The sequence below is a fragment of the Apteryx mantelli genome, chromosome 18, assembly GCF_036417845.1.
Source record: "Apteryx mantelli isolate bAptMan1 chromosome 18, bAptMan1.hap1, whole genome shotgun sequence".
NCBI classification, from domain to species: domain Eukaryota; kingdom Metazoa; phylum Chordata; class Aves; order Apterygiformes; family Apterygidae; genus Apteryx; species Apteryx mantelli.
In genome coordinates this window covers 19,710,011-19,724,727 of record NC_089995.1, presented here as the reverse complement: position 1 = coordinate 19,724,727, position 14,717 = coordinate 19,710,011, and the positions used below count along the sequence as shown (strand labels likewise).

The window sequence follows — 14,717 nt, the reverse complement described above, 5'->3', positions numbered from 1 at the left end:
TGAATTCTAATCCTGTCTTCCAAGATACTTGTAGTCCCTCCCAGCTTTGTGTCATCTGCAAATTTAATAAGCATTTTCTCTATTCCATCATCCAGGTCCTTAATGAAAGCTTTGAGCAAACCAGGTCCCGGGTGAACCCTCGCCCGTCCAGCCAGAGCATCGCCCAGCCTTTCCCCACGCTGCTCGCTGCAGCTGCAACACGAGACTGCGCCGAAGCTTCGTCGCGGCCGTGAGTGCTGTGTCCCGTGTGCCCACACCGCTGCCCTGGCCGGGGCCGTGCCGTGCCGTGCCGCCAGCTTGGCAGCACTGGTCCTGCCGGGGCCAGAGGAGCTCCACGAAGGAGGGGCCCGGCCATGGGGAAACACCTGGAGCGAGGCTGCGGGTCCGACAGTGTCCTGTGCAGTGGGCAGCCTGCCAGCTTTTTTCAGTTACATTTCCTTTGATTTTTTACATTTGGGGATGTTTGAGCCCTGCAGAGGCCAGCCAAGGCCGGCGTTGCCCGCCAAGCCCGGCCGGAGCCAGGGCAAAGTGCCAGGGCCCCGGGGTGCAGGCTCCGGCACGGGAAGCTCCCGGGGCCCCTGTGCCCGCCCGGGGAGGAGCTGCCCACCCCCTGCCTCCAGGCACGTTTTGTCTTCAGCTGACTGGAAAAAGCAATTTACAAAATCCGAACTGCCGCCTGTGCCAGCTCTGGGTGTCCTGGCTCTGCGTGTCCAGGCATAGCTTAATTTCGCAGTAAAATTTCGAATGCAGCGAATGGCTCTTCCCAGCACCAGTCTGCGTGCAAGCTGGAGCTCCACTAGCTGCCTGGGCCATGCTGAGCAGCCCGGAACGGCCAACCCGATGCCGTGGCAGAGCTGCAGTGCCTGCATGGCCAGGGCTGCCAGGCCCGGGCAGGACCCGCTGGCGCCGCAGCCCTTCGCCTCTGCGGAGAGCTGCAGCCCCAGCTCCCCGCGCAGCAGGCCGGACGCGGTCCTCGTTGCAGCTGTCCCTGGTGGCTGCCACCTCCGGACCAGCCGTCGGAGGCTGCGCCAGCAGGGCCTGCCACTGCTGGGACTCGGTCGGGATCCGGCGTTCCCGTGCTGCCACCTTTCATGTCAGAGTTACAATTTCATGGTCGGGGTCTAGGGAGGCTTGTACACACAGATGCATTAGTTCTGCAGTCAGTGATACTTGAATAATTGGTGTCACATCAATTAGATCAGTTCTTGGATATGGCAGCGATAAGTGCTCGAGCGGTGGCATCCTGGTGACGAGCCGTGCTGGCGGGGCGCCCGAGGGGCTGGTGGCAATGGGCAGCGCGGGGCCGAGGCGCACCAGGGTCAGCAGCAGGTTGGTCCTCCGTGGGTTGCGGTCGCAGGAGAGCGGCAGGGCCAGCGAGGTGGCCAGTGCCTGCAGCCGCTGTGCCGCGAGACGCGGCTGTGGTGGGAGCTGGGCGCAGGTGCCTCACTGCACGACGCGTGGCTGCCGGCTGGGAGATGCTGCAGACCTGGCGATTCCTGGAGGAAGCCAGAGGTGCAAGGGCCCGGCTTCAAGATCTCCCAGAGCATGACGCTGCCCCGTCGCAGCTCTCCGCCACGCTACGGCGCTCGCTGGGTCGCTAGTGAAGCATCACCTGTGGCTTCCCCCGTCCCTTCAGGCTGCAGCTGCAGCCTGCTGCCACCTGGGCACCTCCTCTGCACATGGGGTGCCGCCATGGGCCGGCTCTGCATGCACGGTGCTGCCGCGGGCTGGCTCTGCGTGCACGGTGCTGCCAAGGTGCTTCCCACCCCGCCAGCAAAGGGGAGGAGGCGCAGGCGGGTCTGGGCGGCGCGGGGAATCCCAGCACCCGCGTGCCTGCAATACAAATCCGCGCTGTCAGTCCTGTCCCCGCTGAGGATTGTAGGCAAAGGTAATTTGCAGATGACAAATATCCCCAGCAGTAAATATTTTTCCCACCCTCATCTTTCTGCAGGCAGATAAGGTGGCAGCGCTGTGGCAATACGGTTCCTGTAGGGAGACAAACTCTTTGACAGTCTTAAAAGTCTATTGTGTCCCTGCAATTATTTATAGATAAACAGAAGAATGCCAATAAGCACCGAATGGAGCTGCACGGTTGCATTTGTTATGATGATGATGATGTTATCTCCCTCACACCCACACACATCTCCAGAGCATGGCATCACTCACTGCTGGCAGCAGCCAAATCCCTGTCCGAGTACGAGGCAGGACGAGCTGCTACCCCAAAGCATGGCAGCCCTCTCCTCACCGACGTGCTGAAGATGTGTTTGCCCCGCAGAGACCCGCCTGCGCGGCTTTTCCCGCTGGCTCCTTGCCCCTGGCCGAGCCGGGGTCCCGGCAGGTCCGTGTGGCCAGGCAGCACCTGCCTGGGGTGCGTGGGGCTCCCCGCTCCTGTGCCCTGGCAGCAGCCAGACACGGGGACCGGGGGCCTCCATCCTGGTAACTGCATCCCGCGGGATGGTGGTGGTGATGGTGGCGGGAGGGTCCGGGAGCTGCCGCACAGCCCCGACAGTGGGGTGTGGGGTGTCCTGGGGGCCCCGCGGGAGCATCTCCGGCATACGCAGCGTGGATCCCGGGACGGCCGAGTGCTCCCTGCTGCAGGGACGGCCCGTATGCGGGACCTGCCCTTCCCACCCCACGCCACAGCCGAGGACAGGAGCTGGCGTGTCTGGAAGAAGCTGCACGAGGGAATTTGGAATTAAATGATGTGTCAGGGAAAAGCAATGGAGATTGTTGCTAATTAGTGCGTTTTTCCGGCCTGTGGAGCAGGGATGCTGGGCAGTGATAAATGGTTCACTCTGGCAGAGGAACCCGCTGGTGGGAAGCGCCGTTGTCCCGGCTGAATGGAGGCCTGGAATGGTTTCTGAAGGCTGCGGGAGCCCCCGGAGAGGGAGCCTGGGGCTGGCAGAGTGGCACTGGGGAGGGGAGGGCAGGGAAGGTGCAGGCACGAGGCTGCGCTGCCTCTGCGTGGCGCCAGCAGCCTGGGGGAGCCGTCGCGGGCACGAGGCTCCCAGTATCTCCGGTGCTGGCACGGCATCGCCTGGCTCCCACCGGCCCCACGAGCACCAGGGTGCCATGGTCCCGGAGCACCCGCAGCTGTGTTGTGAGCACGGCCCTGCTGTGGCTGCGATGCTGGGCAGCTGCCATGGCACGGCGTGGCGGGAGCCCGGTGCGGCACCAGCGTCCTGCAGGGAGGGTTCGATGCAGCATGTCCGGGACATGCGCTGTGCTGGGTGCTGGGATCGCCCGGCCCCGGCTCTCTGCACAGCTCTGTCCCGACGCCGCGGCCACGCAGCGCCCTGGTGCCGGCGCCACTGCTCCCCGGGTCAGCGGTCCCAGCGCCAGGCGTGCATCGCTGCCAAGCCCTCGACCCCATATCTTCGGGATCGCTGCCCTGGGAGAGCGCCAGGGACGAGTTCCCGGCTGCAGAGCCCTTAGCCAGACTGGAGAGCAGGACGATTTTTCATTGCTGCCTCGTAATAAGAGGACAGAAGTAAGTGACTAGTACAGTTCGTTCACTCGGTAAAGATTTATACAATCACTTCATCCGGTAATTGGTATTCTGGGGAGAGAGGGAGCTGCAGCTCCAGCATCCGCCTCTATTTGTTTTCTCTCCGTCTTTCTCCCTTTCTCTCCCCTTTTCAGAATGAGTAATTCTGTCCCTCACAATCCCAGTTAAACAGAGCATTTGCAGAGTGAATAATTAGTTACATTCAATTAGGTCTCACGCGTTCTCCCTTCTCACTTTGGGGGACAGAGGCGCTAATGAGATGGCACATGTCTGACATGCGGGAGCAGGCACTAAACGCGCGTGCTGGCGGGGAGAGGGCAGAGCCAAGCGGAGCCGGGTGCTGCAGAGGCCAGGGGGAGGCACCGACACTGGCACTGGCACCGTCCCGCTGCGGGTCGGGGCTGCTCCTGGCCGCCTCGGCTACAGGGTGCCGATCCCGCAGCCTCCCTCCCACACCGCGCTGGGATCGCGTCCCTCCATGCCCGGGCTCCGGCTGCGGTGGCCACTTGGGCGCCCGGGGCTGGGGTGACGCCGGCCCTCCCTGCCGATGGGGCCACATCTGTCCCAGGGCTGGTGTCCCCTGGGCTGGTGCCGGAGATGCTGCCCGGCACCGGGACCATCCCGGCAGGACTGCCGGGAGCCCCGAGCCGTGAGAGGGAGAGCTGCTGACATGCTTTTATCTCCCTTATTAAACCTAACATTAGGTTTTAAGAGGGGCCTTAAATAATGTGCCGCTGCCTTTACAGTAAAAGCTGCTCCGTGTTGCAGCTGCTCCCGGCTCTGGGTTTTATGGCCTTTCTTATGCCACATTGCCTGCGCTTGTGCGCGGGTGGGTCCGGGGCTCCCGCTGCTTCCCCGGCACCCGGAGCCTGCGCTAGGCTTGGTGTCGCCGCGTCCAGCCGCCCACGGCTGCACTGGGCTGCCCCACGCCGGAGGGTCAGGGCGACGGGGATGGGGCTGCAGGGGAGTGAGCCCAGGCCCAGAGCCTGCTGCCAGGAGCGTAGAGGGGTCTGAGGCCATGGCAGGGCTCAAGCAGAGATGAGGGAGTCTCTTCCCTCCTCTGTTGGGAGCATCCTTCCCCAGGGGTCTCAGTTCCCGGAGCATCCATCCCCAGGGGTCTCAATCCCCAGAGCATCCTTCCCCAGGGGTCTCAGTCCCCAGAGCATCCTTCCCCAGGGGTGTCAGTCCCTGGAACGTCCTTCCCCAGGGGTGTCAGTCCCCAGAGCATCCTTCCCCAGGGGTGTCAGTCCCTGGAACATCCTTCCCCAGGGGTGTCAGTCCCTGGAGCATCAGTCCTGGGAGCCTCCGTCCCCAGAGCGTCTGTCTCTGGAGCATCCATCCCAGGAGCATCTGTGCCAGGAGTGCTGGTCCTGGGGAAGGCAGTAGGCATGGAGCAAGCAGGGGGGCTGAGGAGGGGCTGGCATGGGCTGCAGGCCATGCTGCTCATGCAGGTTGGGAGAATAATTAAAGTTTAAATACCAGCTTTTTGTCAACGGTGTGGTGGAGAATAATTGAACATAATTGTTCCCATTGTAACGGCGATGGCAGAGCGAGGAGGAGAGGAGTAATAGATGTGGAAATGTCAGCCTGTCGGCAGTAAATATGCCAGCTCCTCCTGCAGGTTGGCTCGGCGCAGCGGCCGGGAGCAGCTGCGAGGAGGTGAGGGGCAGGGTGCCGGCAGCGGTGCCTGGGAGCGTGCCGCGGCCCCACACGCACGTGCACGCTGCACGGGGGCACGGGCTGAGCAGGCGCGTGGGCGAGTGGCACAGGCCCCCTCGCCGGCGCACATGCCGCTGCGTGCGTGGGGGAAGCGTGTGGGTACTGCAGCCCACGCCGGTGGCACCAGGCTGGGGAGGCTCGTGGCGGGCACTGGGGACGGGGCCAGGACGGCCCCGCAGAGGGAGAGGCTGCCAGGCGCCGAGGCTGGAAGGGGGCTTCGTGCAGGGGCCGGACTGTGCTCCGGCAGGCCTGGCCGGAGCCCCTTCGGGACACATGGGCTGGTGATCTGGGATCAGGCAGGCATGGCGGTGTGGGGTCCCTAACAAGGGAAGGTACCCAGAGGGTGCCGAAATCGGGGTGCATCTGCCCTGGCTCCCACTCGTTCAAAGGCTGGGGATGAGGAAGGGGAAGCAGGGTGCAATGCAGCAGCATGGCAAGGCCTGAGCCCAGACCTCCCCGGCACCGCCAGGTGACCCGCTCTGCAGCCCGCGGCACAGACTGGCGGGACGGGGCCGGTCCCGCAGGCTGGTGGGGCTGGAGGCTTGGCAGGACAGCAGCGTGCTGCTCTGCCCAGGCTGCGTGGCGCTGCGGGCAGCGCGCCGGGGGCTCACAGCGCCCATGCGCTGCTCTGCCCGGAGGCGCCCGGGATGACGCGTTGACGGCACCGTGCTTCCCAGCGGCAGGCTGCTCGGGCATGGGGTCCCACTCTCCCCGCAGCCCGTGGGAGCAGGCGGGGACAGTTCCGCTCCCTCTGCCCAGCCCACGCGGGGAGGCTCTGCCAGGCCGGCTGGCAGCACGAGGCTGCGCAGGGATGAGCCGGGCGCTGCAGCGTGCTGGCAGCACCATCTCCTGGAGAGACGTGGCAGCTCTGGCGGGATGCAGGAAGGGGCGTCGGGGCGGGCAGGCCCGCAGCAGAGCCAGCGCCTGCTCCCGCGGAGCTGCCGTGGGTGGCTCACCCCAGCTGCAAGCCCAGCGGCATCCTGCCGCCCCTGGGCTGGGCAGGGAGCGATGCTGGCTGGGTGCGAAGGGCGTCTGTCCCTGCCTTCCTGTTCATCCTGTGCCCTTTCCCTGCCAGACTGCCCAGCCTTAACAACCAGTGAGAAAAGACAGGCTGCAGGACGGGTGTGGGACAGCAAGTCCTGTATTTCTCCCCTAACCAGCCTGTCTGCACTGGGGCGGCACAGCACGCCCGGCACCCGGGCAGGCGCACTGACACAGGGCTGCTGCCCGGCCCCAGGCTGCAACAGCCGCTGCCGGGCCGGACCCCTTCTCCACCGCTTGCCTGGAGCCGTGGGGCCGAGCTCCAGCACAGGTCCCTGCGCAGAGGGCCAAGCTGTGCGCTGCCGTGGCCTCCCCGGAGGCGGCCGAGCTGTGCGCTGCCAGGGCATCCACACGCAGTCGGCTGGACAAGACTCTGCCAGGCATCCCCATGCGGGACCAGGCTCTGCCAGGGCACTGCCATGCAGGAGCCGAGCTGTGCTCTGCCGGGCATCCCCACGTGGGACCAGGCTCTGCCGTGGCATCGCTGTGCAGACAACCGAGCTGTGCTCTGCTGCAGCGTTTCTGCACAGGCGGCCAAGCGTTCTCTGCCGTGGCGTGCCCACGCGGTCAGGTAGACCAGGCTCTGCCGCGGGGTCTCTGTGCAAACCGCCGTGCTGTGCTCTGCTGCGGCACCCCCAGGTGGGCAGCTGGACCAGGTTCTGCTACAGCATTCCCGTGTAGGGGGTCGTGCAATGGTCCGCTGCAGTGTCACGTCGTCTGCAGCCAGGCCAGATGCTGGCCTTCCTCCCTGGCTGGAGAGGGGACCGAGGACGGAGCTGGCCCCAGTGTGTGCTCCTGGGGGAGGCAGCACCTGCGCCCTCACAGCCTCTCCTGCTCCGAGATGCGGCTCTCCTTGCCGTCCTCCTGGGCCACAGGCTGGCCCCCCAGCAGGGTCTCCTGCACGGGGAAGACCTCCTCCCCCATCTCGATGGGCTGCTGCACCTCCATCATCCCTCCGGGCTTCCCGGCCTCTATCTGCGCGGGGACAGGGGCAGGGTCAGGCAGCCAAGACCCAGCTCTGTGCCACATGTATGCACAGATCCCTGCCACCCTCCCACAGCAGGGCAGGGCCTCACCCTGCCCGGTCCCCTCCTGCCCCAGCATTCGCCAGCTGCACCACCAGGCTGCTCCAGCTCTCGTCTCATCCCAGCCAGCAGGCGAGGACAGCCCCAGCCCCTGCCAGTCCCCCTACCCCGGCCACAGAGCCACGGTCCCTGCTCCATCGCTCTGCTGCTAGTGCGTCCCCGGCCCTGCCCGGGAGGGACCCCCATCCCGCTGCCGGGGGAGATCCTTGGGCTGACTCACCTGCTCCTGCACCCGCCGCCTGGGATCTGGGTGGAAAAAGGGAGAGAGAAGGGAACAGTCAGGGGAGCATCCTGCCCTGTCCCAGCACTGGCGCCACTCATGGGATGGAGATGCTGGGCACCGTGGGGGAGCCGGCCTGCACCCGCCGAGCGTGGGCGCCTCGAGAACTGGGCTGCAGCAAGGCAAACATGCCTGCTGGCAGTGGGACCACGTGCATGAGGCCGGCACCCAGAGTCGGCAGGACGACAGGCTTGGGCCAGTACTGCCCCCCCAGCGTGGGCTCCTCAGCCTGGGACATGGCCGGCACTGCCTCACCGTGTCCCAGCTCTCACCTTTGTGGACCAGGCAGTAGATGCAGATGCCCACGAGGCAGGTGACGACAGCAGCAGTGATGGGGATCAGCACCGACAGCGAGGAGCGCTTGCTCGACTCTGCGGAGGGCGAGAGGTGAGCACAGCTGCAAGCACCCCGGCGTGCGGCACTCCCGGCCCCTGAGCGCCCCGAGCGCCCCAGCTCTGGGCCGAGTGCTGTGCGGATCCCATGCGGTGACGCGGAGGAGTAGCATGACGTGACACTGGCAGTAACGTCAGCCCTCGTCTCCCAGAAGCACCACCGGGCGGCTGGGTCCCGAGCGCCGGGGCTGGCCGTGCAGCGGGGTGCGACAGGGAGTGTTCGCCGCCGGAGCCAGCGTCCCGGGTGGTCCCCTGCCCGCACCGTCTGGCCTGGGCACTGCGCACTCACCACAGAGCACATCCGACATGTTCGTCCCCTTCGCCTTCACCACGAGCCCTTTCTCCTCGCAGCTGCAGACAAGAACGAGACGCTGTGACCGCAGCAGGAGCCCGCACGCAGGGAGCCCCCGGGAAAGGCCAGGGCTGGCGGAGCACCGGGGCGCGCGGGGAAAGCGTCCTGGGATGAAGCCGTGGGGCTCCGGAGGGGGCTCCCGGCCGGCCGGGGCTGGACCATGTCGGCCTGTGCTGTGTGAGGGAGCTGGGCACAGCAGGTCCAACCCCGGGGTCCCGCTCGGGGATGCGGGAGCTGCTGCAGATGGGGACGAGGTGAAGGAGGGAACAGGGTCAAACCCTGCCCTGTCGGGGAGGCCCTGGGGCTCAGTCACTTTAGCTACTCCAGAACAGTTCGGAGACAACTTGATGACAGGCTACAAGTGGCTCCATGGGGAGGTAATTTCTGGGCGCAGATAAAAGCAAAGTGAAATCCAATGGCTGGCAGCTGAAGCGAGACTAATTCAGCCTGGAAACAAGGCACACACTTCCCTCAGGGAGCGCAATTAACCCTTGAGCAGCTTCCTAAGGAGAGGGGAGCGCTGCCAGCCCGCGGCATCCTCAATGCCAGGCTCCCTGCGGAGAGGGCCAGCGCCTCAGCCGCAATTTTGCAGCCAGGGAGCGCGCTGGGAGGGCGAGCTGTGCCGGGCAGGGGCCCCACAGCCCCTTGTCCCATGCCCCCACGCGGGGCCAGCGCGCTGCACGTGCACGGAAGGACGGTGCAAATGCCCCGACGTCTGCCTCCCGCTCGGCCACACCGCCCCGACCCCGCCGTGCCCACGGCAGCTGCTCGCCTCGCTCTAGCCCACGCCATCCTGATGCTGCGCCCCCAAAAACCAGCCCAGCCGTTGGGCCCCCACAGCACCAAAAGCCACTGGCAGCAGGGCAGGCGCTCACGGGGATGGGCACAGGCGGGGACGGGGTGTGGGGCTGTACCTTGTCCAGGGGTAGCACGGCTCTGTTTTAGAAGAGACGTTGGAGAAGGTGCCTTCGGCACAGGGCTCGCAGGGGGACGAAGTCCGGGCCATGGCCTTGGCTGGAAAGGAGCAGGGGTTGCAGCCGGTCAGTACGGGGGTGCAGGGGGCGAGGGGCCGCACGATGGGGTGAGCAATGCCGCGGGCGCTGCCGCGGCCGGCAGGTCTCCTGAAACTCTGCTAGGAGCACCGAGGATCCCTCTCCCGGGGAGGATCAGGGCTGATGCTGCTGGCGTGTCCCAGGCCCCACGGAAAGGGGAAGAGCGGGTCTGTCTCACCTGCTACAAAGCCAGCGCCCTGTTCGCAGGGCTGGTTCTCCACGCAGGTCTGGCAGCTGGCGTCGGAGCAGTGCATGCCGGCCCGGCACTGGCACACCGTGTTGTGTGTCGCGTTCCCCTCCGTCTTCACCACCAGGCCGGCGTCTGGGTGGAAGGAGCGAGAGGGAGGTGAGACCCCGGCGGGGCGTGAGCAGGCGAGTCCGGGAGGGATGCAGACAAACAAGCCCGGGAGGGACGCGGATGGACAAGCCCAGGAGGGATGGGGATGGATGAGCCCGGGAGGGATGGGGATGGATGAACCTGGGAGGGATGGGGGTGGTGAGCCTGGGAGGGATGTGGATGGACGAGCCCAGGAGGGATGGGGATGGATGAGCCTGGGAGGGATGGGGGCCGTGCCACCCCCATGCCGGAGCCATGGGGGACGCGGACACTCACTGTCCTCGCAGATGTCGTGGGGGGTGCAGTGCTTCTCCTTGGTCCAGCTCTGCTGGTAGTGTCCGCTCTCGCAGGCGGTGCAGGAGGACTCCGCCGTGCCGGTGCAGTCGGAGACCAGCTTCCTCCCTGCAAGCGAGGCTGGTGAGGGGGGCAAGGGGCATGCCGGTGGCTGCCGCTCGCCAGCCAGGCGCTGCTCCGGCAGGGGCCAGCTCGCCTGGCCGTGGCTCGGCACTATGGGGGCTGTAGCAGGAGAGCCAGGGGAGGCCGTTTGCGCTCTCCGTAGGCCGAGGCCTGGGGAATGTCCCGGGAAGGGGCCTGGCAGCGGGTGCAGTGCCGGCAGGAGCACTCTCCCCACAGCTGCCCGTGCCGCAGGATCCCGCAGGCTGCGGCCGCACGGGCAGCCCGAGCGAGACGGGCAGCTCCGGGGGCCTGTCAGGGCACCTGTGAGCTCCCCAGCCGCTCTAGCAGCAAGGTGAAACACAGGCGAAGCTGCCGGCTGCCGCGGGCAGCAGGGTGAGGCGGCCCTGGCCCCCTGAGCCGGTCTGGGGGCTTGCACAGGTGATGCTCCAGGAGGGACCGGGCTCTTGGGTCCCGGCCACGGCCTGGGCTGGGGGCTCCCGGGAGGGGGACGGGGTCTCCGTACCTGGCTGGCACCGGCTGCAGCACTTGCCCTTGTGCTCGTACTGCTTCTCAGAGCATTGTATGGCGCTGCCAGGCTCCCAGCACTGGAAAAGAGGAGGCGTGGGAATTCACACTGCTGCCCGGCTCCTGCAGGCAGCACGCGCTAACCCGAGCGCTCACCCTGCATCCCGAGGTGAGGCAGTCCTGCACCGCTCTTCCCCAGCTGCCCTAACCACAGACCGCAGCCGAGCCGGCTGTGCTGCCGTGTGCCACCAGTGCTCTGTTTGAAGTGGGATGGCAGCAATTCCGGTGCAGTGTTTCCCTGCGTTTCCTAACAGGTAGTGTCGACACATCGCTCTGTGCCCTGCCACTGCAAACAGCACCGCGCTCCTGGGCAGGGGCAGCAGTGCTAACGGAGCGTCCCCTGCCCGGGAGCGCCGCTGGCCCCTTCCCAAGACTGCTGCTCCGCTCCAAGGGGCAGGAAAAGCCTGGGCAGGCGCCTCGTCTGTGCGAAGCTGGCTGGAGCCCTGCCTTGCTCCCGCCGAGCAGGGGGGCTGGTTGCACGGGGAGGGGTGCAGGGGAGGCAGGAGCAGCCCTTGACCTTGGGGCTCAGATCTGGGGCAATTCTGGGTGCAGGAGACCGCCTGGAGCGTCGCATCCCTGGGGGGAGCAAGCCCGGCACTGCGCAGCCCCAGCACGGGGCCCAGTGGGTCGGTGCCAGCCCTGGCAGAGGGGACGGAGGTGCCGGCAAAGCCCTGGAGCACGATAGCCACGGGGGCTGCAGGGTCCATAGGCGAGGGTGGGCTGGGAGCGAGGGGCACAGCGGCTGGTGTGGGGGTCCCCGTGGGGGTCCTGTGGGGCTGCGCCGCCAAGGAGCGGAGGGTGGCAAATGGGCACCGCGAGGTTTGGCATCGGGGCGCCCGACCGACGGAGGGGAACCAGCCCCGACACCCTGCGTTTCTCTTGCGTAGCAGAAAAGGGAACTGAAAGGGGCTCTTGCGTGCCCAGTCCTGCGCTTGGGCCCTCCTGCTCCCGCGGCACCATCGCATTGCCCATCCCACCGCAGCCGTGTCGTGTGCTGGGCGGCGTGCACCCTGCGCCAGGGGCTTGGCCCGCTCCGTGCCCCGGCACAGGACCTGCGCGCCCGGCTTCCATGGGGAGCTGCTCCCCGGCTGGGCTGGCGGCAGACCCCTGCCCGGGGCCCGAGGGGCATCGGGGCATCCGCTCGCCGGGCAGAGAGCGACAGCGGTGTCGGCGGGATGGGGACCCCCGGCGGCGCCCTGCCCTCTCCCCCGGCTCAGCCATGGACGCAGAGATCGGGGGTCCCGGGGGCACGGCGAGGCGAGCGCGTGTGGGATGGCGCAGAGGGACCGAGCGCTTGCTGGGAAATTCCCAGCCACAAAAATGAGGAACAGTAAACTTTTGTGTCTCGAAGCGGGAGCACTGGGCGCAGGGCGCCCAGCCAGGATTTCCTTTACGGCTTTCCCAGCCCAGCACGGCAGCAGCGCCGGCCTCGGGCTGTCCCTGCCAGGCCGGGGGGCACAGCCTGCCCGAGCCCCCAGGTGTGTCCCGTCCCCACCGGCAGGCTCCCCCCCGGCGCGGGGTGCGTTCCCACGGGACAGCCCACGCCGGTGGGAATGGGCGGACCGAGGACATTGCACCCAGGCGCTCCCTTCCTGGAAAGCCCTGCATGGCTGGGCCAGCCCTGGCCAGGCGGTGCCGGGGTGTCACGCCGTGCCATGGGTCTCAGCCCCCCGCGCTGCCTGCCCCGCACCGCGCACCCTGCCCCGTGGCAGGGAGGAAGCGGCAGCCCAGCATTGCCCCAGCACGGCCTTTCCCAGCGTCGCTCAGCCCTTCCCGGGTCCCCGCGGGGCCGCGGCCAGCGGCGGTGGGAAGGGGCCGCCAGGCACGCAGCCGGCACGCAGCCCCGGCGGGAGCAGCACTTACGCCCCAGAGCACCGCGCAGAGGAGCCAGAGGAGCCCGAGCAGCTTCATGGTGTGCAGCGTCCCGCAGCAGCGGCGGGGGCGGAGGGGCAGTCCGTAATAACGCCTCGGCCCGTTTCCGCCCAGGAAGGGGACGTAGGGCCGCCCATCCTTGACTCGCAGAGCACACACTGTTTGGCGCGGGCTGCTGCAAACTCGCAGCGGCAGGCGTGCTCAGGCAGCAGCCGCTCGCCTCGGGGACTTCCCCAGGCGTGGGCTGCCGAGGGGCTGGACCCCGCACCGTGGGCTGGGCATGCACATGGGATGTGCAGCGCGATCTCGCCAGGGCTGCTGGGCTGGGTCCCGCTTGGCAGCGCGGGGCTCACGCTGCTTCGGCCAGGATGCTCCCCCGGGACTCATGAGCCCTGGCCCCTCGGAATGCTCCCCCACGACTCACGAGCCCTGGCCCCTTGGGATGCTCCCCCATGGCTCACGAACCCTGGCCCCTCGGGATGCTCCCCCGGGATTCATGAGCCCTGGTCCCTCAGGATGCCAGCTTGCCCAGGGGGACGTAGGGTGGAGAGCAGAGGGCGAGGGGGGTACAGCCCCAGGACGGGTCTGTCCCCCTGGGTTTCATGGGCAGGGGCACCCAGAGCAGCTCCCCAGAGCCTGCCGCTCCGGGCTGTCGGGAGGCCTCCTGCACGGTGCTGCTCTCGTGCTCCTGCCCACTCTGGCATCCCGTGGGTGCCACCCTGCTGGGCCCGGGAGCACCCATGCCCGCAGCCCTGGTCTGTGCTGCGATGCTCAGCGAGCAGCACTACGGCTGGGCACCTGGCGCTGGGCTCCACTGGCAGCACGGAGCAATGGAAGAGCTCCGGGGAGTCCCCGGGCAGGGGAATCCCGCTGGCACAGACCCTGCAGGGCTTGCCATGCCTGGCTGGCCCCGCACGCCAGGGTGAGGATGCGCTGCCGGTGCCGGCCCAGCCTGGCGCGCTGTGTGGCCAGCACACGGCAGGCACCGGGGCAGCGGGGCGCATGCCTGCCCCAGAGCCCGTCATCCTGCAGCTGTCCTCGCACAACAGCAGCCCGGCAGCTCCCAGGCCTCAGCACCACCCCTGCCGCCGCAGCTCTGCCCGGGCACCAGGGAGCAGCTAGGGGCTGGAGCCGCCGTGTCCTCGTGCGGTGGCTCTGTGCGAGCAGCAGGGACTGGCTGTGTGACTAGCTCCCTGCCCGCGCCGCCTGCGCCTCCCCGGGAGCACGGCCGAGGGCAGGACTCACCTGGGGACCATGCGGAGGAATGTTTGTGCTGGCCCTGCTAACTCACTCTGGAAGCAGAAGTTCAAGGTTTCACTTCAGTTTTCCAAGGGTAATTCAGGTCCATGGCCCGGGAGCCCCCCATCCCTCCCCACAAGGGTTAGCATCTGCACAGAGTCCCCAGAAATACGTCAGCCCCGAACATGGAAGGGGCAGCAGCGCCGCAGGGCCTGGTGCTGCCGCTGGCTGGCCCCCAGCTCTGCCCTGCCGAGGAGGCCCCAGAGCAATCCCCAGGGAACTTCCAGGCTCCTCTCCTTGCTTTGGAGAATTTCCCAGAGTTCCTGTTTCCAGTTTATGGTGTGTGGTCGGGCAGGAAACGGGCTTTCTCAGAATCCCTCCGCATCCCATCTGCAGTAACACAGAGTCACCCTGGAGCTGTGCCGCAGCCATGTCCCATCCCACTGCCACGCTGCTGCCATGTCCCACCCCACTGCCACACCGTGGCCATGTCCCATCCCAGGGCCATGCTGAGGCCACGTCCCGTCCGAGGGCCACGCTGCAGCCATGTCCCATCCTACTGCCAGGCTGCAGCCTTGTGGCCATCGTGTCCCACATGGTTGCCCCACAGTGACACAGCTGCCCTGGCCTGTGGTCATCCCGCGTGGACCTTGCGCCCTGTCCACTCCGCAGGCCCCTGGAGTCACCCTGCGGGGACCCTGCGCCCTGCCTGCGCCGCAGCCCGCTGCCTGGGCTGAGCGGGCACTGGGTCCTCGCCGGGCGGCACAACCATGCCGGAGCCCGTGCTGCTGGGCGCAATGGCCCCCCCACACTAAGGCCGAGGTCAAGGCCGGCGAGGGGCAGCGCGTGGCTGCCAGAG

General features: G+C 67.3%; 1 protein-coding gene across 1 annotated transcript; it reads right to left on the bottom strand.

Moving 5' to 3' along the window:
• Nucleotides 1-6,352: 6,352 nt before the first annotated feature.
• On the bottom strand, nt 6,353-12,716 carry CD40 (CD40 molecule). The gene is made up of 9 exons (XM_013958554.2): nt 12,611-12,716; nt 10,686-10,767; nt 10,043-10,168; nt 9,608-9,751; nt 9,292-9,391; nt 8,315-8,376; nt 7,906-8,004; nt 7,574-7,599; nt 6,353-7,243 (listed from the first exon to the last, which is right to left on the bottom strand). Exons 1-9 carry the CDS (start codon nt 12,656-12,658, stop codon nt 7,088-7,090), a joined length of 843 nt encoding a protein of 280 aa, XP_013814008.1. The 5' UTR covers nt 12,659-12,716; the 3' UTR covers nt 6,353-7,087.
• Between the last annotated feature and the right edge of the window lie 2,001 nt (nt 12,717-14,717).